This window comes from Heloderma suspectum, chromosome 4 (genome assembly GCF_057233095.1).
Source record: "Heloderma suspectum isolate Gila_16-S chromosome 4, 16-S_ref, whole genome shotgun sequence".
Taxonomy (NCBI): domain Eukaryota; kingdom Metazoa; phylum Chordata; class Lepidosauria; order Squamata; family Helodermatidae; genus Heloderma; species Heloderma suspectum.
In genome coordinates, this window is record NC_139461.1 from 211,978,268 (window position 1) to 212,003,077 (window position 24,810).

General features: G+C 42.3%; 1 protein-coding gene across 9 annotated transcripts in view; it reads left to right on the plus strand.

Moving 5' to 3' along the window:
* SLC44A5 (solute carrier family 44 member 5) overlaps positions 1-24,810 on the plus strand; it is a 279,038-nt gene that overhangs the window by 212,888 nt on the left and 41,340 nt on the right. For all 9 annotated transcript variants that reach the window (XM_084852192.1, XM_084852194.1, XM_084852197.1 and 6 more), the window contains 8 exons: positions 219-303; positions 8,570-8,654; positions 11,505-11,624; positions 14,291-14,351; positions 16,564-16,687; positions 18,920-19,003; positions 19,588-19,700; positions 21,584-21,715. In XM_084852192.1, the coding sequence (XP_084708318.1) occupies positions 219-303; positions 8,570-8,654; positions 11,505-11,624; positions 14,291-14,351; positions 16,564-16,687; positions 18,920-19,003; positions 19,588-19,700; positions 21,584-21,715 (804 nt within the window). The remainder of the gene's footprint in view (positions 1-218; positions 304-8,569; positions 8,655-11,504; positions 11,625-14,290; positions 14,352-16,563; positions 16,688-18,919; positions 19,004-19,587; positions 19,701-21,583; positions 21,716-24,810) is intronic.

Here is a 24,810-nt window from a genome sequence, read left to right on the forward strand (position 1 = left end):
GTTTTCCTTTCTATCTATCCATCCATACTTTTTTCATTAAAAAAATCTACTGTTTAAGGAAAATCAATAGTCTTCAGTAGCTATTGAGAGAACTTAAAATAATACGTGACAGGCAGTGCATTTTAATGACTAGCAGACTTTAACTCCAAGCAAACCTGCTTGATAGAGAAAATGAACTATGAAATAGCACTGATGCTTTTGTTCATCTTTTTTTGCAGCCTGGGTACATGGTGACCCCAGAAAAGTGGCTTACCCAACCGACAGCTATGGGCAGTTCTGCGGTCAGAAGGACACGCCTAATGAGTGAGTACCAAGACAATCCTTTCATGACATACGCATCAGAAATGAAGCATTAGTCTTCTGTCTCCTAGAAGCCTTACTGGAAGGCTGAGGAAGGACCCTGCCTTCCATCACTGAGTTTCTCTAGGTTGACTCGGATTAGGATTTATAAAATGCTGAGTGATCAAAGCAAAACTATTGTGTGGTCTGGAGACAGTACATAATTCAGTAAAATATGATTAGATCATGAATCCGAGATTCATTATAAAGCTACACTTTATAAAATGCATTGGATCTGATTAGTAAGTGTATGTTGGGATATTTAACTGAGATGTCCCCTGAGAAATCATTATGTCATTCCTAAGAGAAAAATAATTCCTAACTACTGCAGACTGCATCTCATTTCTGTAATCTAGCCACTTCCAGCTCAGCAGGTACCACATGCCAGCAGCTGAAAATAGCAAGGGAGAACTCTTGGCACTTGTTATTTTCAGCTCAAAATAATACATCCTTTTCCCTACTAGAAATTCCTGCAGTCTCTGGTGTGGACTCTGAGCCAGGAGCCACTCAGAGTTTTGCTCTGCAGTTCAACTGCATGGTAATTTCCCTATACGTTTTGTGTGTCCAAAACAGCTCCATAGAATCATAGAACTGACATAGGCTCAGTGGGTCATCAGCATTGTGTAGTGGAGCCAGGGCTTGCAGGGACATAGTGTTAGCACTGTTTTATTTGCAGGGATGCTGATATAATCTGCCACCCCCCCCCCCCAAATTCCCTGTGCCCTCTGGGTTTAGTAGGTATAATCCTCACTGGAGCTAGAAGAAAATGAATTTTCCCAACAAACAATATATTGTTCCCTGTTATAATGCGAAATACATTGTTATATTTTCAGTGCGAGGTCAAGACTTTTCTCTTATTCCAGGCATTTGGCAGCATGTGATGAGTTTTCATTAATCCTGGATTTGTTTTATAGTTTGGCTGGTTGCTCAAAGTTGTTTTTAGAGATATGTTGTCTCTACGTGTTCCGTCTGTGTGTTCTTATGTTTTTACATTTTGCATATTGTATTTTTAATGTTTTTGACCTTTGTAAACTGCCCAGGGAGCTTCAGCTATGGGGTGGTATAGAAATGTAAATAATGATGATGATGATAATAATAATAATAATAATAATTATTATTATTATTATTTGGAGGTGGCTTGGTTTTGAATGGGCAATTAAGATGTATTAGCTTTACAAAAGTCCTGCTCTTGGTGGAGATGAAAACTGCTAGAATTGGTTTGTTGATTTGGATGCCTGCTGCTTTGGAGTCATAATGCACTTCAAAATTGATCAGTACACCAGTGGCCGTGGCCGTCAGTCTAATAATCTGCTCTAAAGTGGGATACTTTCTAGCTAAAGCATTCTATGTAGTATTTAAGAACATAAGAAGAGCCCTGCTGGATCAGACCAAGGGTCCATCTAGTCCAGCATTCTGTTCACACAGTGGCCTACCAGCTGTCGAACAGGAACCCACAAGCCACAAGCAGGACATGAGTGCAAGAGCACCTTACCCAGCAACTGGTGTACACAGGCATACTGCCTCTGTTACTGGAAGTAGCACATAGCCATCAGGACTAGTAGCCATTGATAGCCTTCTCCTCCAGGAATGTTTCTAACCTCCTTTTAAAGCCATCCAAATCGGTGGCCATCATTACAACTTGAGGTAGCAAATTCCATAGTTTAACTATGCAGTGTGTGAAGAAGTATTTTCTTTTATCTGTCCTGAATCTCCCACTAATCAGCTTTATGGGATGACCTCATGTTCTAGTTTTTTGAGAGAGGGAGAAAAATGTCTCCCTATTCACATTCTCCACACCATGCATAATTTTGTACACCTCTATCATGTCTCCCCTTACCCTCCTAAAAAAGCCCAGCTGTTGTAACCTTCCCTCATAGGGGAGATGTTCCAGCCCCTTGATCATTTTAGTTGCCCTTTTCTGCACTTTTTATTTATTTATTATTTTTATTTTATTTATTTCATTTCTATACCGCCCAATAGCCGAAGCTCTCTGGGCGGTTCACAAAAACTAAAACCAAACAACACACAATAAAACAATTTAAAATATATAGAACATTAAAACCACAATATAACAATACAACCACAATAAAACCTAGCAGCAGTACAAGAGTTTAAAATACAGATTTAAAACAGCAAAGATAAAAATTTAGAAAGCTAAAATGCCTGGGAAAATAAAAAGGTCTTCACCTGGCGCCGAAAGGAGTACAATGTAGGCGCCAGGCGAACCTCACTAGGGAGCTCATTCCAGAGCCGGGGTGCCACAACAGAAAAAGCCCTCCTCCTAGTAGCCACCTGCCTCTCTTCCTTTGGCAGGGGCTCACGGAGAAGGGCCGCTGAGGATGATCTTAAGGTCCGGGCAGGCACATATGGGAGGAGGCGATCCTTCAGGTAACCTGGCCCCAAGCCATTAAGGGCTTTGAATGTTAACACCAGCACTTTGAATCGGGCCCGGAAATGGACTGGCAGCCAGCGCAGCTGGAAAAGTACTGGCGTAATATGAGCTCGCAGGCCAGTCCCTGTTAACAATCTTGCTGCCCTATTTTGGACCAGCTGAAGTTTCCGGACCATTTTCAAAGGCAGCCCCACGTATAACACATTGCAGTAATCCAGACGAGAAGTTATCAGAGCATGGATAACTGTAGCTAGGCTATCTCTGTCCAGATTAGGGCGTAGTTGGTATACCAGCCTAAGCTGATAAAAAGTGCTCCGTGCCACTGAGTTCACCTGTGCCTCAAGTGACAGTTCTGGATCCAAGAGCACCCCCAAACTACGAACCTGATCCTTTAGGGGGAGTGCAACCCCCTCCAGAACAGGTTGAATATCACCTAGCCGGGCAGACGAACCACCCACTAACAGTACCTCCGTCTTGTCTGGATTGAGTTTCAGTTTATTAGCACTCATCCAGTCCATTACCGTGCCCAGGCACTGGTTCAGAACAGCCACTGCCTCACCTGGTTTTGATGAGAAAGAGAGGTAGAGCTGGGTGTCATCCGCATATTGATGGCACCTCAGCCCACACCTCCGGATAACCTCCCCCAGCGGTTTCATGTAGATGTTAAACAGCATGGGGGATAGAATAGAGCCCTGTGGAACCCCATGGCACAATTGCCATGGCACAGAGCAATAATCCCCCAGCACCACCTTCTGGAATCGGCCATCCAAGTAGGAGCGGAACCACTGTAGTGCAGTGCCTCCAACTCCCAACCCAGACAACCTATCCAGAAGGATACCATGGTCGATGGTATCGAAAGCCGCTGAGAGGTCCAGGAGAATCAACAGGGTCGCACTCCCCCTGTCCCTCTCCCGGCAGAGGTCATCCCACAGGGCAACCAAGGCAGTTTCTGCTCCAAAACCAGGCCTGAAGCCCGATTGAAATGGATCTAGATAATCTGTTTAATTCAAGAGTGCCTGGAGCTGTCCTACAACTACCCGCTCAAGCACCTTGCCCAGGAAGGGGATGTTGGCCACTGGCCTATAATTGTTAACATCCTCTGGGTCCAGGTTAGGCTTTTTCAGGAGTGGTCTAATTACTGCCTCTTTTAAAGCAGCAGGCACCACTCCCTCTCTCAAGGAGGAATTTACAACCTCCTGGACCCAGCCGGACAACCCCTCCTTGTTTGATTTAATAAGCCATGAAGGGCAAGGGTCAAGCACACAAGTGGTCGATCGGACTTGGCCAAGCACCTTGTCCGCATCCTCAGGCCTCAGTAACTGAAACTCATCCAATAAAACTGGACCAGACGGTGCTCTGAACGCCTCTACCAATGGAACTGCATTAATGGTGGTGTCCAATTCATGACGAATCTGAGCGACTTTATCCTCAAAGTGCTGCGCAAACTCGTCACAGCGTGCTACCGAGGGTTCCACCGTCTCTCTCCCTGGCCCAGAATGTAAGAGGCCGTGAACCACTCGGAAAAGCTCCGCCGGACGACACTGAGAAGATGCAATGCTGGTGGAAAAGAACTGCCTCTTTGCCACCCTCACCGCCACAGAGTAGGCTCGATAGTGGGCTCTTACCTGTGTTCGGTCAGACTCAGCACAAGTTTTCCTCCACCTGCGTTCTAGCCGTCTCCCCTCTTGCTTCATTGCCCTCAGCTCAGGTGTATACCAAGGAGCTGGCTGGGCTCTGCTCAGAGGGAGAGGGCGCTTGGGTTCGATCGTGTCAACCGCCCGAGTCATCTCTGCATTCCACAGAGCGACCTGGGCTTCGACAGGAGCACCAGCCATACCAGCAGGAAAATCCCCCAGAGCCCTCTGGAATCCATCGGAATCCATTAATCTCCGGGGGCGGACCATTTTAATAGGTCCCCCACCCTTGCAGAGGGGAAAGGCCGCCAGAAGTCTAAACCTCAGCAGGAAGTGATCTGACCATGACAAAGGGACAGATGTTAATTCCTCTACTTTCAGATCACCATCCTCCTGCCCAGTCGAGAAAACCAGATCAAGCGTGTGTCCTTTTATATGCGTTGGGCCGATGACATGTTGGGACAGCCCCATGGTTGTCATGGTGGCCATGAAGTCCTGAGCCGCCCCGGATACAGCGGCCTCGGCATGGAAGTTGAGATCCCCCAGGACCATCATCCTGGGGGTCCTCAACACCAAGTCCGAGACCACCTCCGTCAGCTCAGGCAGGGAGTCCGATGGGCAGCGGGGTGGGCGGTACACCAACAGAATCCCTAATCTGTCCCGGGTACCCAACACAAGGTACAGACACTCAAGATCTACACTCGAATGAGCAGGAAGCCTGGAGAGGGAGATTGAATTCCTATAGACCACGGCAACCCCCCCTCCCCGACCCTCAAGTCGGTGTTGGTGCTGCACTGAGTACCCAGCAGGGCACAGCTGGGAGAGAGTGACCCCTCCCAGTTCCCCCACCCAGGTCTCAGTAATACATGCCAGGTCAGCCCCCTCATCCACAATCAAATCATGGATGAGGGAGGTCTTACTTTGGGCCGACCTGGCATTCAGCAGCAGCACCACCAGACCCGAGGGCAGACTGGTAAGGCTGCCAGGAACCATCAGGTTGGGGGAAGAACCAGAAGAGGGGAAAGCTGTAAGGTGTCTAGCCCCTCTTCTCCTCAGCTGGCCTGTTAATCCCCCAACGCCATACCTCCCCCTGCCCGTGACCACAGTTATGGTGGCACCTCCCCCACCCCCTGAGTTGTCCAATAGTCCTCCCAGGCACATATTAAAATATTAAGATATAAAATATACAACAGTTTAAAAGAATATAAAAGAGATAAAAGAGAACAGCAGCTAAGAAGGAGCAGATAGTCCACGTTTGCCCCTTCCCCTGGTCTTTAAAGCTGCTGCCCTCTGCTGCTGCTGCTATTTGCTGCTGGTGTTGTGGCTGCTGGTGTCTCTGGAGAGGCAGGTGGGTAGATCTTGCGACTCCAAGTGCGACGCTTTTTCCAGCTCTACAGTATCTTATTTGCTTTTGTTGTAAGCCCAGGCAGCCTAACAGCACAATCCTATACATGTCTACACAGACATAAGTCCCAGTGTGTAGAGGATTGTAGCTTTAATGTATTTCTAAACTTTTCTTATATTTATTGTTTATAATGAGTAATCTAAATTTATCTTGCCATTTTGACCCATTGCTTCCTTTGCTATCCTATTCCTTGATAATGCCTCCCGGCTGGGGTAAATAATTATTCCCTCTCTTTATTCAGCTAGCACTTGCATCCTTTGGAGACTGTAACATGGTTTCCTTTTCCCACAGTTACAATTTTTCTAGGCTAATTTTAGCTTCATAGCTACCCTCCAAAATCATATTCAGTTAGTTCAGGGACGATGTCAACAATGGGGTTGGGCAGCTAGTGGGCAACATCATCTTGCCAGTTAATTTTTTTATGCCTTCCCCAACTATAACTATAGCACATTTCTACTTTGGACCCTATAGAAGCACAGTGACACAATGAAGGAGTTGTTGATATTTGAACTGATTTTTTTTTTATTACTTATTGTGAGTTTTTCTTGGGGAGGAGAAAAGGTGGTATATAAGTTTTAAATAAATAAAACAACAGCTTGTGGGAAAGGTGCAGTGGGAACAGGCATATTGGAAGCAGCACAAGAATATCTCATGCGCTGCTTTTGACCTGGAAAATTCTGCTTCCTGTGTGAGTTTGTATGCCAGAAGGTGCCATCCAGCCCAAATCAAATGTAAGAGTGTTTTTTCTGAGTAGGACAGTATCCTAGGCTGACATCTTCACATGTCACCTCATTTCACATGGAGTGTTGGTGAGGTTAGAAGAGGTCACCGAAAAGTTGCATTTTAATATATGGAGCTTCCCCCTAAGGCCACAATCCTATGCATTTTTAGACAGAAATAAATCCTAAATCTCCCAGCATCCCAGCTAGCAGTTGTAGGACTTATTTTTGTCTAAACATGCATAGAATTATGCCCTATCAATTGGGGGGGGGGGCAATTTACACAATCTTTTCAGCTGCCATGATTTCAAGTCTAATTTTCATGTGTTAATTAATGTCAGTGGGTAATATCCAATATAGGCTGTGCCCATGTGGCCAGCCCTAGCAGGCCCTGGTCAATGGTGGTTTCTGGAAAGGGTGCAATTTGCCCCTTCCAGAAACCAGCATTTTCGCTTGCTTTGGGGCTTTCCCCTGGAAGCACTATATCATGGCCACACTGGGACCTGGGCTGGCCACACATGCACAGGACCCTATTAGATACTTCCCAATAAATGCAGATTTAGAATGATGATTATAATCACATGTGAGAATAATATTTTGAAAAACTACCTGGGACGCAAAAATAGAATATTTCAGGTAAAAACCTTAGATGAACCCTGAGAGATTGACCCACAGTTGACAAGGCTTGCAGATTTATGGTTTGTCAAACCCCAAAGCTGCCCCTAATTCATAGCTTGTGGGAAATTAAATTTGGAGATGGATGCTAATCTTTGTATTATTGCTCTTTCGAGTGTCTTGGCATACAGCAATAAAATGTAAATAAACATTCCAATGGCTTCAACAAATATTATGCCAAGTAAATATTTTAGAAGATTTGATACTTAAAAAACATGCCAGCATTCATAGATCTTGAGGGTGGCAGAGAATGAACTACAATAATGCAGAATTAATTCTATCCTGTGTTACCCTCTAGGGAACTCCTATACACCTTAATCCATCTATTTGTTAATCTCCATGTAAGACCTAAATTTTTTTTGCGTTCAGAAGACTGTAATGCCAGCATGAAATATAGCCTATCTATGAAGAAGACAAACCTATGTGGCTGGCTTTTACTGTTCTGAATATTTATTCTTGTGTTTTCCTTGTATTACAGTCATCAGCTAGCAAACCATTCAGTTCCAAAATAAGCTACCAGACAACTGTATGAATTGGACTATCGAGTTTCCAAAGTTGTACTGAAGTAGATTTTTTTCCATTGTCTGAACCTAAATTATCCAAGAGTCCTACTTACCTAATCACCATATATGTCCTCTATGGCTTATTTGTGTGTTCCAAGTTCAGAGTCATTGATAAAGGCTGGAGAAAGCACATAGTCAGCAAAGTGTTCATAGAGAAAATGCTATCAGTCTTCCTCACACAGTTTAATTTGCTAGTTAGCATAAATGTGAAAATGGCTCTTTATTGCCATCCTTTCAGGAGGACACTGCTGCTGCTAATGGAAACCTGTTTTATGCTTTCCCTGTTCCTGGGAGAGATCATCAGAAATGAATGGGTTAATTTTTTCACCCCTTCTCAAATCCACTCTTATCTGTAGTATGTGCTTTCCATAAAGCCCATACTCCTAATTATGATAAAAGATTCCTGGAATTTTATCTAATCCACAGGTTTCCAGAGGCAAACAAAATTACTGATTTTTTTTAGTGCCATGTTGTGATTAATATTAAAACCACTAGGTGCTTTGTACACTGTAGTGTGTTTGACAACTACTATATGTACAAGATAGATTTATTGTACAGTAGAAGTACTGTTTGGATAGGTATCAAAGCCTTAACCTGTGAGATCTAGGAAAAAATTAATATGGCAGGTGACATTCTGACCTATTTCACAGGGTCAACCTCCCCAAAATTAGACTTCACATGTGCTAGTATGAATAAGCTCAAGAGCTCTGGAGTTTTATTTTTCTTAGTCTTGTTGACTACCCTGAATTTTGAAGTGGTGCCTGAATTAAAGTATATTATGTATACTGTGAAGTAAATATGCATAAAGTGAAAGTAATTATTTTATATCCATTCATCTCTAGGAACAAGACAATTTTGTTTTACTTTAACATTCTGAAATGTGCCAGCCCTCTAGTGCTAATAAACCTACAGTGCCCTACAACACAGGTATGTAATAGGCAGTAAGGACACATGAATTATCCCTTGGTATAGCTATTTGTAAGCTGAGCAATGTTAGAATTATTATTTGCTTTCAGTATAGTTGTGGGGAAGGAAAAAGTAAATGTTAATGTTGGATGTAGGTACAGTATATGCATGCATGTGTATACATCCATACAATTCCCAAAGGAAATACATAAGACTGTCTAGTAATATGGAAAAGAAAGTGGCTTATCCATTTTGAATATGATTTTTGAAAATACCTGAAGAGTGGGGGGAAAGTAAAATAGTTTGAGTGCAGGGTTGATTTTCTGTGACTATCAGTCATTCTTCTGTGTATATGTCTATGTAATAGTAGTATTCTAAGTATCTTGGGAAAAATTAATTTGACTGATTTGCAAGGATTGTTTTTCTTTCCACCACAAAGCATATTTGGAAAATGTAAACTTTCTTTGGAACAGCCAGCGTAGTATTATTTTGTCTCTAGAAATTAACAGCATTTTGATCCTGATCGATGCTGTTGATTCTTCACCTTACTAAAGCCACCCTTTGGCTTAACTAATCACTCCCTGGATAGGCTATCGGTATCATACATCACAGTGGAGGGGAATAAATAACATGTTTGGTGCTGCTTATAGTAAAATTATGGGACTACAGTATTTACCCCAGATGTTTTGGAAGATTATTAAATGTAGCTCTAGGGAGCTTCTTAATGACATTATGAGTGTACTACTGTATAGCATAACAATCTTCTGTTACTAAGGGCTTCTGCTCACACATTCTTGGGAAGCACATTTTCTTCAGGAGGCAGTCCCTAGTGCCTCACTGGGTACCACTCCTTCACCCTGAGGATTTCTTTAAGGGGAGTGTTGCAGGGGAGGCTGCTGTTAGAAGAAGACCTGAAAAGGAACACTGCACAAGTATTTTTGGATCCTAGCCTTTGCATGTTACTTTTGATGGTTTAGAGTAGAGTAATCATCAGAAATACAAAGGCCAGTGCTTATTACTATTGAGCCATATGGTTTGGGATATTGGTTTATTTTATAACCCAGTTAAGCTGATATATGTGATTTAAAATTATTTAGCACCATTGAACCCCTGCTGAAATAAGTAAATTAAATCAAAACATTGGGCTGCAGAGTATGGAACAAAATTAAATTTCTATAGGTTGGATCCTGACCCTTCCACTGACATCCAGTGGAAACTTGTCACTGGAGGAAAGGGTGCAGATGATTTTTGCCAGTTCTCCCTGCAGCCCCCAGTGTCACCTCTCACACTATTCTGAAGGATCCCTGGCCATCCAAGAGCATGCCACAGGGGGAAGGGGGAATCAATACAACACTCCCCCTTCCTCCAGAGGGTGCATCCCATGGGTGGAATTCCACTCATGGGAAGTCTGAATCCAACCCTATATGTAGAAGTGAGAGAAAAATTCTTAGGAGTTTGAGTTTATCCATTTTTTTAGTAAATAGTTAAGTGCATTACACTACATGACCATGTAGGGGAGTAATTCTAATTTAATTATTTTGGGGTATTGGTGCTTCCAATAGATCTCATCATGTGTTGGAAGAATGAGTGATACCACAGGTGCAATCCACTGAGCACTGTAGGTATGATTATAAACTGCATGTATGATTTGGCAATACTTGAATTACAGATTAAACCAGCCACACTTCTTAAAACCCGAAAATCAAATGTAATTATTTTTCCTTTGATTTACATGTACAATATTGAAAACTTTCAAATTTTCATTAAATGAAACAAACGTGATTTTATTTAGTGATTTTGAGTTATTTCCTTGTTTCTATGTTACTTCTTGATTTTAAAAAATGGGAAGAGGTCTCCAATAGAAAAATTATAGATGTGATAATTTCAAAAGAGGTGTTACTTAACTTTACTATATTCTTAAAATTTTACAAAAGAATTATATGTGTGAATTATTTTTGAACATCTAGAGAAAAGCCAGAATGATTTATAATTACAGCATGCACGTTATTTCATGTCCTAGTGTACTGGATTTATATTGCAAAGCATGCGAACTGAACCTCTTCAAAAGAAGGCATGTGCAAAATTAAGATACAGCATATCTTTTCGCAATACCATTGAAATGCTGTATTTTGTATCTCATGTATCCTAAATAATTATCTCCTGGTGCAACAGATATTGGGATCAGAACATAAACCCAAGCAATCTGTGTGATACGGTTGTCAGGTATTATGACTTTAAAAAGAGTTACGCTTGGAGAAAGCATAGCCTAGCCTTAACCCACATGGAATCTTAAAGTAAAGCAAATTTAATTCACTTTTGACTGAACTACTGAAACTGAAAATGGATTGCACTTGCCCTATAAGAGGGCAAAACGATTTCAGCTGTTACAGTCTTTATTGATCAGTATTTGTTTGCTCTGAATTTGTATATTATGTACGCTACATCACATGGGTATTCATTGAATTGTCTTCATAGGTAGTTAACAACAAGAAGGTTACTTTGAAATACTGAGAGAAAAAACTTCATCCAGGAACTTCATTTTTAAATTACTTTTAAAACTGTATATCAGATCTTTCCAAAAAGTAGAAAGACTTGGGAAGATGCTGTGGATCAGAGAAATTTCAAACTGCCTCCGTTCACAGTCATTTTTTCTCTTTTTTTCCTCAGTTGTGGACCCTATCTAGAGTCCACAACTGAGGAAAGAGAAAAAATGACTGTGTCTGGTTCTAAGTGCTGTGCTAAGCAGGCAATCTGATAAAATGAAGCACTCCCAGATATGGCAATTTTTTTGTGTGTCTTACTGCTCTGATAGTATAACTTTCTCATTCTCCAGTGCTGCTTCAATCAATGTGTATTTTTCTTGTCTTAAAGCTTTGTGTGTCAAAGTGCCCAGACAGGTTTGCAACCTACATAGAAATGCAATCTTCCTACAGAAATTATTGGGAGTACTACAGACAGTTTTGCAAGCCTGGCTTTAATAAGCCACGGAAGGTGAGTATAGATACGCATTATAGTCTGAGCATTACCCTTTTATTATCCATAATTAGTACAATCTTGGCAGGTTTATATCTGTATAGCTGTACTGATTCCCTCCCCACCCCGGGCCCCCATTATTGGTTACAATGAAGCTACTCCAGTGCAAATTCTGTGCATTCCAATATGGCCGTGAATGGGCAAGGGTTTTTTATTGGTATATTTTATAATGAAAGTGCTATTTTGATATAGTTTAAAGGAGCAACCCTGGGGGGACAACTTAGGGGCCATTGTATGCTGTGGGCCTCCCTCTCTGCAGCTAGAAAGTGAGGTCCACCACTGGAAGCCTCCTCAGTGCTGTGGCGAAGTGAGGTATACCACTGTCACTGTAGGGTCCCAAACAAACCATGTTGGCAGAGGCCATGGATTTCCTCATTCCCCTGTTATGCTGAAAGGCCATTAGTATCAATGGGATGGCAACATTTTAAGAAGGCCAAAATGGAGAGGCCTTTTGCTTAGGAAGTTGTGGTTTCTCCACCGTAGGTACTCTCTATACACATACACATTTTAGGATTGCCTTGTGTAAAACCAGTTTTTAAAATCCTTGTCCTTAGTCTTTTGATGGTGGTAAAGTTAAAAATCAGTGAGCCATACTTGCATGCAAACCAGGTCAGTATAACTAAATGACCCCAAACTGGCTGACCATACGCATGACCGAGAATAGGACACTGTGACATCGTGGGGCATACCCAACTGAATGCGATTGAGCATTCTCTGAAAAAGGGAATGGAGCAGCAAAATGACATCATAATAAAATACATGGGCCTGCATGTCACATGCATCAGATGCATTTTTATGCATTCCTCAGACTGAGGTGTCAGAATCACAAGATGGCTTCAGTTTACTCGGGAATGCCATTTTTTAAATGTTCGCTATCTAAAAAACAAAGGAAAAAACTCTTCATGTAAGTTAAAACTAGCTCATCAGGAAGGAAGATACTAGCCTAGTCTGTTCCCTCCTGTGCTAGCATTCTACTCATAGCGAGATTTTTTTTAATGCAAGAAAGAGCGTCGGCTATTGGACGGTATAGAAATGAAATAAATAAATAAATAAAATAAAGTGTTAAAAATGTGATTCCTCCACCTGAGGCTGAAATACTACAGTAAAGTCCTCCATCTGAGAACTCTACCACCTTGCAGTTGCTTTGCATAGATGTTGTTGTTGTTGTTGTTCAGTTGTTCAGTCGTGTCCAACTCTTCGTGACCCAATGGACCATAGCACGCCAGGCCTTCCTGTCCTCCACTCTCTCCCGGAGAGTGCTCAAGTCCATATTCATTGCAAGTTCATACTAGACCCTAAATCTGCTCCTTTGCTACAGAGTTACCCATTGTAAGCCATTACATGTATTGCTACTTTAATGTAGTCAGCTATCTGGAATAGCACAAAATAAATCCCCAAGTTTTTTTTTTTAAGCAAGTACTGCATTCACAACTCACCTGACAATGTCTGTACCATTGCACAGTGAGAATCTTAGTGCAATGGAATAGAGATCTGCCCTTGTAAAGAGGAACTGGCCTTAACTGACTCAAATTGACTCTCTTGCTTCAAAGCATTTAAACAGCTATAATGGGAGGGTGCAGGGAGAGAGACAGAGACAAACATAAAGGTGAAATGTGAATTTGGAATGGGAGGGGACGGGTAGAGATAAAGCAGTTCCCTTTTGCTGATTCTCTATTCTGTTTTCTCCATCCTGAAGTTGCCATAGATCAGGGGCACTGAGACACATGTTGGCATGTAACCATGTAATTAGCCTCTTGATTCCTGGGCATCCCAAAAGATTTCAGCCAGATTTAATGACTCTTCTATGGTGATCAATTTATTTAGGCTTGAGATTCCCAGGGCAAATCCAAGCCTTTTCAGTCCATGGGCACATTTAGAAATTTGAGAAACTGTTGCGAGTACATGGGATTCTACATAGGCCCAGTGACACGCTGGATAAATTAAATGGGTGTGCAATGGAAGCCTCGGCTGGTGCTATGCTTTGCAGAATTATTTTTTTTCCAAATCACTCGTGTGCTGTAGCAGGGCTCTGTGGGTGCTGTGTTGGGGAAACCTAGTCCAGGGGCTGGGAGGAAGAGAGTAGCTATTTTCAGATTTTACATATGATTTGGTATAGGAATTCATCTGCAATTGCTTATTTCAATCATGGGATGAGGTGGGTGTTAGTCTTCATGGGAATTAATTAATTAACCTTGCAATCACATCATAAGTTTGAGGCAACTTTGTTGTTGCTTTTTTTTTTAAAGACGCCTACTTTAATATTCTTCTCATACTGAAAACCCCTTACTGAGTCCTGATTGCAGCCTTAAGTTAATTATGCTAATTGTGTTCAAAGGTAATTTTGTTCTATCTGAGATGAAGACAAAGCCACCTGCTGAAGCATTCTCTGTTCAAAAGCATGTCTTGATGCCTACTGTTTTGTTTTTAATGTTAGCAGGATGCCAGAGAGACATGAATCTCCCATATTTCTCATTTAAATAGTCCAGTGAGCCCTCGATCAAATAATTTGGAAGGTTTTTTATTTTTAAAATAACTTTTCAAAATGAATGTTTAATGGAAACATTTAATAATAGTTCATTTTTCAGATGAGAAATTTTGTCTTATGTTTCCCCTTTGGTTTCCAGTCTGTGGCCCAAGTTATGCGTGATGAAGATTGTCCTTCCATGATCATTCCAAGTCGGCCTTGTAAGTATCTGAGATTTGTGCGGTGTAAATCACTCTCACAGGCAGTATCCAAAGAGGTGCTTATGCCCCCACCCATTCTGTTGCACCTGCCACTTCTCTTCCTCAAGCAGTGTCCAGCACTTGTGGAATGGAGATTTAACACTTCCAGGGGCAACCAGAAATGAGTGAAAACATTAGTTTCTGAAATGGGGCAGGTCAGTAGAGCTTGATTACGGGAGCTCTACTGACCTGTCCAAATCTAGAAATGAGCATTTCCATTCATTTCACTCTTCCTGTATAGGAAGCGTTAAATCTCTTTTGTGCATTTCTGTTTTCACACATGGACGCTGACAGTAGGAGAGAAATTCAGTCGCGGTTTAAGTGGCACATGTGTAGGTCAAATTCAGATAGGCTGAATCCGTAAGATGTTGGTCAGAGGTAAGCAGCCCAGTGCAGCCCCTGCCACCTCCCAAAATTCAGGGGTACCCCCCAAAATCTTTTTTTTTTAATTATTCTTTTTTGCAAACAAGATGGTGTCTGGAGCTGCTATGGAGTGCCTGAACAGTCAAAGTGAAACAGGAACTAGCAATAATAGGCTAGAGAAGCAATAAGAAAGCCAGAAATTGGCTTCTTTACTAGCCACTAATAAAGAAGTGGCTTAGGAAAATATTGATACGTTCTGGTTTACAAGCAGTGTGGTCTAAAGTGTCTGGGATTTTTTCCTCCACAGTTATGTGTGATGCTTCTGGGGATATAATCAGGTGATCACCAGCATGGATTGAAAAAACACTTCCATGTTCTAGAGTAGCTAGCTGGTTTAGGTAAACAGTAAATCAAAACTGATTGTTAGAGCAAGTTGGAAAGAAAGTCAGAGGGAACAGAGAAAGGGAACAAAAATCTTGGGGTGTGGGGGGAGAACCCAGCATGGTGGCTTTAGTTCTAGCCATGCTGGTGCATTGTACAAATGTACAATTGCCAGAATTCTTGCTTGAAGTGACTGTCATTGTGCCACATGAATGTTCTGCAAAAAAAAAATTGCACAGACATTGTGTTATGTGGCCATTGGTATGTTTACTAACATAATATGTTGTTGTTGTTGTTGTTCAGTCGTTCAGTCGTGTCCGACTCTTCGTGACCCCATGGACCATAGCACGCCAGGCCTTCCTGTCCTGCGCTCTCTCCCGGAGTGTGCTCAAGTTCATATTCATTGCATCCGTGATGCTATCTAGCCATCTCATCCTCTGCCGTCCCCTTCTCCTTTTGCCTTCAATCTTTCCCAGCATCAGGGTCTTTTCCAGGGAGTTTTCTCTTCGCATTAGGTGGCCAAAATATTGGAGCTTCAGCTTCATTATCTGTCCTTCCAATGAGCACTCAGGGTTGATTTCCTTTAGGATGGACTGATTTGACCTCCTTGCAGTCCAGGGGACTCGTAAGAGTCTTCTCCAGCACCACAGTTCGAAAGCATCAATTCTTCGGCGCTCAGCCTTCCTTATAGTCCAGCTCTCACAGCCATACATTACTACTGGGAAAACCATAGCTTTGATTAGACGGACCTTTGTCGGCAATATGACCTTGCTCTAAAAAACCAAGCTTTAGGGCTCACTGGACATCCTTAAGTGATGCCAATGGGAGATTTTCTTCCAATACAAATAGTTGCTGTAGAAGATGGATTTCTCCCAGGAGGACTGTAGCAGGGCAGGAAAGGGTTAAGTTCCTGCTCCAGGGTTACTGAGATCTCAACATTGTCAGCCTTCCCCACTGCTGCTATTTGCATTTTTTTTAAATCCTGCAAGATTAATTTAACACCATGTCTAGTTTGACCCTCAGTGGGAAGCTCTATATATCTGCCTCAAATGGGGAGTTCTGTTGAAAATGGAGTATGTACAAGATCTGTCAATGTATTATATCTAAAGTAAGCAAACAAAAGTCAAAATTAATAAAACAAAACCATTGTGATAGTCATGATGTTCACAGAGAATGAAATATTCCATTAGCTAATAATGTTATTAAACATATTGCTTCAGGCATGCTTCCGCTAGTAGGCGTGTTTCTACAATGATGAGACAGAAATGCTAGTTCATCCTAATATTTGTTACATTTGTAAGACAATACTGTGAAAACACAAATCAGTTTGGAATATTTAAATAAATGGAATTGAATGGCAAATATGAATGATGAGATTTTAATTGTAATGAAAACAAAACGTACTATAAATAACTTTTTGTTTCAACAGTTCTTAAGAGATGTTTTCCTGATTTCTCCACTAAAAATGGTGTTCTGACTGTGGCCAATAAAACTACTTTCAAAGACGGAAGAGGAAAAACAAGGAATGTAACTGATCTCAGGGAAGCTGCAAAGTATGAATTGTGTGTGTGTGTGTGTGTTTATGTGTTTGCTTGATCACTTTGCCTGACCTTTTTGTCACATAATTTGTATGCCTGAATGCACTACCATGGATTCTTAGAGAATCACATGGACCCATCTCAGGAGATGAGTTTTCATGCTCTTGATTTCAGTTATTTCAGGGACAAATGACATTACACACAAATGTATGTGACTTACCCATTATGTGCCTTTTTTTTCTTTTTTCTTTTTTAAAGCAGCTTTAGAAGGGGGATACGGAACAAAGAAGTATGAGGGAAAGAGGTGTTTAACCCTTTACCCAGCCGTTCTTCCCTCTCCCTGGGTTATTTCAACAGTGAGATTACAAACTATGGACTTTGTATAAGCAAGCTCCCCAGGCATTCACATATGGATATGCTCAGCCTTACTTTGTTGAGCATGAAAGGCACAAGGCAATGTGAGAGAGGGGAGATTCCCTTCACACAGGTTCTTTCAAAAGCTGTGTTTGGATATTATTCTAAAGTATGCTTTAACAAGGCATGAATGAGCCTAGCCTTCCCTCCAGACTTGCATGCGCCTCCCCTCCCCTCTCTTTTTCCTGCACAGCAAGGAAGAGGAGTCCAGAAGCTTTCTCTTCTGCTTTTGATTAACCACAGCTAGGGATGTCAGAGAATTCTGTCACGGATCTCAGTGAGGCCGAATGCCAGTGCATTCGGCCCCCCAAAATATGTGGCGGAATGGCCTGCCACCCCCCAGCCCCCCACGGATCCCCCCTGGGACGAGACTTACCTGGGGCAGATCTTCCGGGTGGCGGCGGCTCCGGCGAAGGCGGCAGCCGGTCTTCTGACCGGCCGCCGCCGTCGCCATTTCCAGGCCTGTGAGGAAAAAAAAAAAAAGACGTGATAGGCTATGTAAAGATTTACGTAGGCTATCATAGCTAGGTTTAAAAATAAAATTAAAAAAAGACGTGATGGTTGGGGTGGGTTTAAAAAAAAAACGCGTACGCAAATGGCGGCGGCTATGGCCGCCGCCATTTGCGTTCCTTCTTTTTGGTCGTCTTAATCTACGTAAATATTTACGTAGACTATGACGGCAAGAATCAAGGGGAACGTAAATAGCGTAGCGGGCGCTATTTGCGTCCCTTTTTCATTCACCGTTTTAGCCTACGTAAATATTTACATAGGCTAAAATGGGGAATCAAAAGGGGACGCAAATGGCGCCCGCTACGCTATTTGCATTCCCCTTGATTTTTGCCACCATAGTCTACGTAAATATTTATGTAGATTAAGACGGTAAAAAGAAGGAACTCAAATGGCGGCTACGGCCGCCGCCATTTGCGTACGCGTTTTTTTCTCTTTTTTTTACCCAGAGCCCTCCGTGGCCAGAAATCTGGCTGCGGACGGCTCTGGCCGGGCCGGGCTGGGCCGGGCCTGGCCGACTGCTCCGTGGAGCTGCAGTGGAGCACAGCCGGCCGTTCGAGGATTCCGGGAGGGAGGAACGGAGCGCCTCCCTCCCCGGCCAGGATTACGGGCGGAGGGACGGAACACCTCCCCCCCCACCATCAACATAATCCGCGAAAGGTAAATCACTTTCTTACATCCCTAACCACAGCTTGCCGTGTTGTACAGACCCTGGAACTCGTCAATCTTAACTATGATTAGTTTCGAGCAAGCCAGCTTCATAAAATATGGTTTGAAATTGTCTTGTTTGAAGCTATCCATAATTAAGATTAACCTCAGTTTGCCAGGTTCAGCTGTGGTCTATCAGAAGTGGAAGAGGAAGTTTCCAAACTCCCTCATTAGAGCTGTGATGGTGCTGTTACTGGCTGATTAGATATCATGCAATATTATATTTTTAACAGCGTGACTGTAAATTTGAACAGTTTAACAGTATAATCTATACATGTCTACCCAGAAGTAAACCCATTGAGTTCAATGAGACGTACTCCCAATAGTATGTATAGGATTGCAGCCTAAATCAATGAAAACTCCATAGAATATAACTGTAGCTGATGCTTGTTTTGGGCACAAACCCAGAGCTGCAGTATCATAATATAATTTTATTATTGGCAATGGCACTTTTATATTCCATTTTGCTAGTAAACAAAATGCTACAAATAGAGCCATGATTTGAAAATGGTTTATGATGTAGCCTGTATTTTGTTATTACAGTAGGCCTTTAAGTTGCTAGGTTTAAAGAAGGAATGTATTCTAAATAAACTAAAACTTCTCTTTTTGTTTTTAAAGTGGCATCAATAATGTTCTTGATGCAAGATCAGTTGGGATGAAAATTTTTGAAGACTATGCCAGTTCTTGGTATTGGATTTTAATGTAAGTTCATATTCACAACAGGTCACACCTCCCACATGCAGATTTGTGATAGTACATGATGCAGAAAAAGGAGTAGGAGGAACTCCACTGACACTTCCATTCATTACATGCAAGCATCATGCTGTTTTGCTGTTTGTTTTGCATGACTTATGCATGAGCATTGGTCCCTAATCCCTGCCACTAAGGCACCCAAGGAATTAGGAAGAGTGGGTGGTGCTCCATAGCATCATCTCTGAGGGTAGAGGAGCATACCTGCTGCTGATAAACAAAGTTTCTTTCCACCTTAGGCTTAAGGATTTAGTTCCCTGTCCTTGTCAGTATTTAGTTATTCTGAACCTGGATTCCGGCCCACTCTTTGGCTCTGCCATCTATACATACAGCACTTCGGCAGCCTGTAATTACAGGGCCTTGGTCATTTTGCTGTATTTTTGAATGTTAACATAGGAGCCTCAATCCTGGTTGGGGAAAACACTTTTCTCAAAAGGGCTTCTTGTTTGTAAAGAACATGGGGGGGAAATGGAGTAGGTGAGGGAACAAGTGTCTGGCTGTTGATTTATTTAAGCGGCTGTGTCTTTGTTTTCCAGAGGTCTGTTTATTGCGATGGTTGTCAGCTTGCTCTTCCTTGTGCTTTTGAGATTCATAGCAGGGGTTCTTTTCTGGATTTTCATCTTTGGTGTGATTGGGATTATAGGATATGGTAAGTATTGAATATATTTATGTTACGTAGAGCTGCATACAGAGCTTTGTTTACTACCTATTACTTATACAGAGGGGAAAGATAATTCCTATCAGTGCACTGATAATCCATTAATTGGGAATTCCATGCCATTGGCTATGCTGGCTAGGGCTGATGGACATTGTAGGACAGAACATCTGGAGGGCCACAGGTTGCCCACACCGGGTTTAGATCATGCTCTTGGTATGCCTGATCACTGTACTTGGGACTGGGAAGGAGGTATGCCCAGGTCAGATTAGTTAGGGACACTGTAGGGTTTTGTTTTGCTTTCCCTTGTTGTATTTATTTGTTTGATTTGTTAAATACCTGAGAGAACAATTTCTCTGTAAGCATTGTACAAATTAAAAGATAATAAATACAATAAAAATACAATAAATCATTTAAAATCCTGCACAGCATAAAAGTCCAAATAAACACATACCAGCACAAAGCACAAAACATAATACAGATTACAAAAGCTGAAACAGGCATTAGGAGTGGGAAGTAAAATCACACCAGAGGGACTAAAAAGAATAGATCTTAAAAAGTCTGAGAGAACGGAAAACATTTTTTTTTAACGATTTATAAGTTGCCTTTTAGAGTAAACAGTTCCAAGGCAGTGTACAAAATTGAAAATCGCAAAACAAAATAAAATCAGTGATAAGAATAAAAGATGAAATTAATAATTTAAACCAGATAGCAAATATACACAACAGCACCCAATAAAGTTCCAACTCTGGGCTTTTCTACATGAGGCTTTTAACATGCACCTTTACCGAGGCTACTGCTTCCGAATTCTTTGCAGGATTAAAATCGGCTCCTTTAGTACACATTTTTTTTTCAGGGGGCAGGGGGTTCTTTCTCTGCGTTTCTGTGTGTTCCATTACATAACCAGTAGGTGACACTGTAATATAACGGCATTGCACAATTTACGCAATGGTTCTATAAATACTAGACTTTCCACATTAGGAAAAAAACCCACGATAATGGTTGCAAAGCACAAGAGAGGCCCTGGAGGATGGTGACATTGTGTAAAGCAACCACAAACTGCTGTGAGCGAAGAGGCATGAGCACACAATAAAAGCCTCGTGTGAAAAGAAAAGACTCAGTTATAGGCCAAGGTAAATGGGTAAGTTTTTAGGGCCAACTTGAAAGCCTGTAATGTGGGATCTGGTGCTGAAAGGACAATAATGAAGGCACCAGGTTAGCTTTCCTCAGGAGAGCTTGCATGCAACAAAGCCAGGAGCAAGGGGACTGGGTTGATGGCAGAGTAAAGGGGACCAGGCCAGTTCAATTTCATCTGCCCCGTGTCTTCCCCAATGAATGACGGTCCAGGGTGGGCAATGCTGTCCTGGCCAAGACACCGTGTCCACTTGGCACCTTAGCTACGGTGGTTTCCTTGACCAGGAAATCCCATGCACAAGCTGATCCTCACCCGAAAACTGGTTGTCACCTGGAGGATCCACCTGGTGCTTCGGCCAGGGACCATGTGATGTCATGGGGGGATGGCTATGCCCCCTGACATCATTCAGCCCATGGAGGGCTGAGTGGAGGTCATTTGGCCCCCACCCCAAATAAGTTCCCCACCTGTGCCTTAGGGGTGGGTAGAAATATATGGAAAACTGTGCTCCGTCAGGTACCAAGGAAGCAAGTCATGTATGTTCCTGCCTAAGGTGGAGCTACTTGTTCTTCTAGCATTATTGGCTTTCTGCAAGGAACCTTCTCTCCTTGAAGCAATCTGTGATCTGGATCACATTGTGCGGGGGGGGGGGGGGGGGGGGCTGGTGAGCCCTGCCTTTGAGAGGCAGTCGATCTAGATGACCTTTCTTGTGCAGCTCATGATTCTGTTACTTCTTTTTCAAAAGGTATCTGGCACTGCTACTGGGAATATCACCGTCTTCATGGAATACCTGGCTCTGACCTCACTATTTATGATATTGGATTCCAGACAGACTTCAGGGTGTATCTGCAGCTGAGGCAAACATGGTTAGCATTTAGTAAGTGAATTTTATGAGATGTCTGTGTTTTGACACCCAGTGTATAGTCACCTAATTAACTGTTTGCTTTGATGACTAGAGATAGGCACTAAGGCATCAGCATTGTTTCATGCCTTAGCAAATTTCATAGTGCTTGTTGCAAAGCACTTCTGTGTAGGAAAAAGTATGACAATCCCATGTATGTGATGACTGCAGATGCTTTATTTCACTATCAGGTGGACATGTGTAAGCAATCATGGCTTCTCATTAAGATAAAACTGAAAATGGAGGAAATTCTGTATGTGAAATTGGTAATATCTGAAGTGACCCAAAAAGAAAGTTAAGCAGGACTGGATTTGAGCCAGGCTTGTAATCTGTTTGCAGTGCCAAGATGCTGCACTGCAGAAGGAAACAACAACAACAACTATCTGAGAATGTATGTAGTGCATTTCCTTCACTACTGAAGTAGCCACCATCTGCCCCCACAGTCTCGGGTTAGGTAACAGATGGACTCGCATTTGAATAAGCTTGAGCTCTAGTAACTCTCTTTTAGAAATTCAACTCTGGAGTTGAATTTAGATTAGTATCTGACAGTTTTAAATCTAGTAACATTTTAAACTTCCTGTAACCTGCAGAGAGATACTTTTGTGCATTTCCTCCAGGTGTAAGAATGAACTCTGAAATCACCTCCTGTAATTTTTTTTAAAATCCCCAATAATAATACTGGGTTCTTAATACTTCTCTCCCTTTAAGACATCTCATAATTATGTTTTCAAGCTTCAAGCTTCCATCAGCAAATGCAAACTAAGAAGCTTGCTATTTTTTTTGTATATATAAAAATGGTGAACGTTACAATTTCATTAGCTTTCATAAACTTCAATATCATGCAACTCCCAATTAAAACAGGAGCATGCACCCTTGGGGACCATTTGTTTCTGGAGAAAATGAGGAAGTTGCTGTGAGGAACCAATTTGCATAAAACATTTTCTACATGATTACTGGGCCCATCCTGCAATTTTCTGCTTTTGTACTTTCTGCTCTCATAAATTGTTTTCAGATGCATCAGGTACTGTTTGGTGCTTGATTATGCAAGGTGAAGGGTATGTTAATCATTGTATATACAAAGCCACTGTCCATCCATTTCTATGTGAAATTGCTCATTGCAAGTTTCAGCTTGTTTCCTGTGTAGGACTTGGAGAAGATGACTAAACTAGAAAACTATTATTCAGAGATTAAAGGTGGGTGGGAGGAACCAATGTGAACACATGCTGGAATACAAAAACAACCTGACAGGAATTTAAAAATTATATAATACCCTCACAACTTGCTCAGGTTATTGGGGATACTAGTACATAAGAAAACAGTATGAAAGTCAGGAAAAAATAATACAATACAAAATGTTTTACTTAACTTACATATAACTTACTCTGTATACAAATCTTACTTGCATTACCCCTCTATATAAAATTACTATGGGCTGGACTTCATATAGCAACTCACCATATGATTCTTTAGATAAATACACACATTATTGTGTAAATTGTCCAGAGATATGGTGCTCTTATCAATGCCCTGGTCATTCTGTGGGACATGGAGTTGACTTGAGTGGTTGACACAATTGTGCCCAAGCACCCTCTCCCCCTTGGCAGAGCAAAACTAGCTCCTTGGTACACCTAGGAGCTGAGGGCAAGTGGGATGTCAGCTGGAACACAAGTGGAGAAAAACTCATGCTGAATCCAACCAAACACATTGGAGCTCATTACTGAGCCTATTATGTGGCAGTGAAGGTTCTTTTCCAGCTCCATTGCGTCTTCATAGTGTCACCCTGCAGAGCTGTTTTGAGTGATGAAGCATTTATTACACTCTGGTCCTGAAAGTGAATTGATCACACCCTCGATGGCTTGCTGTGATAAATTTGCGAGAGACTTTGAAGGTAAAATCTTTCATATCCAGCATGACTTGGACTCCACTGTTAGTACAGTTCCATTAACAGAGACTTCGAGAGCATTATCCGGTACAGCTGTATTGGATGAATTTCAGTTGCTGAGGCATGAGGATGCAGCCAAGGTTTCTGGATGAGTTCAACCAACCATAATAAGGAAGGGGTGGCTGGTTAGATACAGGAGGTTGTGAATTCCTGCTTGAGAGAGGGTGTGGTACCAGCCTCCTTGAAAGAGGCAGTAATCAGGACACTCCAGAAGAAACCTGGACCTAGAAGTGGAGGACAACTATAGGTCTGTTGCTAACATCCCCTTGTTGGGCAAGGTGTTCAAGCAAGTGATCACTAATCTGCCCCGGGCACTTTTGGATGAAACTGGTTTTCTGGATGCATTTCAGTCTGGCTTCAGGCCTGGTTTTGAAAGGGCCTTTGTTGCCCTGTGGAATAACCTTTGCTGAGAGAGAGACAGGGGAAGTATGACCCTATTGGTTCTCTTGGACCTCTCAGCATCTTTGGTACCATCAACCACGGTACTTTCTGGACTGGGAATTGGCATTATTTTACAGTGGTTCCATTCCTATTTGGATGGCTATTTCCAGAAGGTGGTGCTGGGGGATTATTGCTCTGTTCCCTGGCAATTATGTTACAGGGTTCCTCAGGGCTCAGTTTTAGCCCCCATGCTATTCAACATCTCCGTACCACTACGGGAGGTGATCTGGAGATGTGGACTGAGGTGTCATCAATATGCAGATGATCCCGAGCTTTACCTCTTCTTTTGATCTAAACTAGGTAAGGCAGTGGATGCCCTGAATCAGTGCCTAAGCAGGGTGATGGACTGGATGAAGGCTAATAAACTAAAGTTCAGTCCAGACAAGACAGATATACTGTTAGTGGGTGGTTTGTCTGCCCAATTGAGTGGTGTTTGGCCTGTTCTGGAGGGGGTTGCAACCCCTGAAAAATCACATGTGCAGTTTGAGAGTGCTCCTGGACCATCTATGTCAGTTGAGGCACAGGTGGCCTTCGTTGGTAGGAGTGCCTTTATCAGCTTAAGCTGATATACCAGCTGTGACCCTATCTGGACAACGATAGCCTGGCAACATGCTCTGGTAAGCTCTCGGCTGGCTTACTACAGAGCATTGTACACGGGTCTGCGTCTGAAAATGGCTCAGAAACCTCA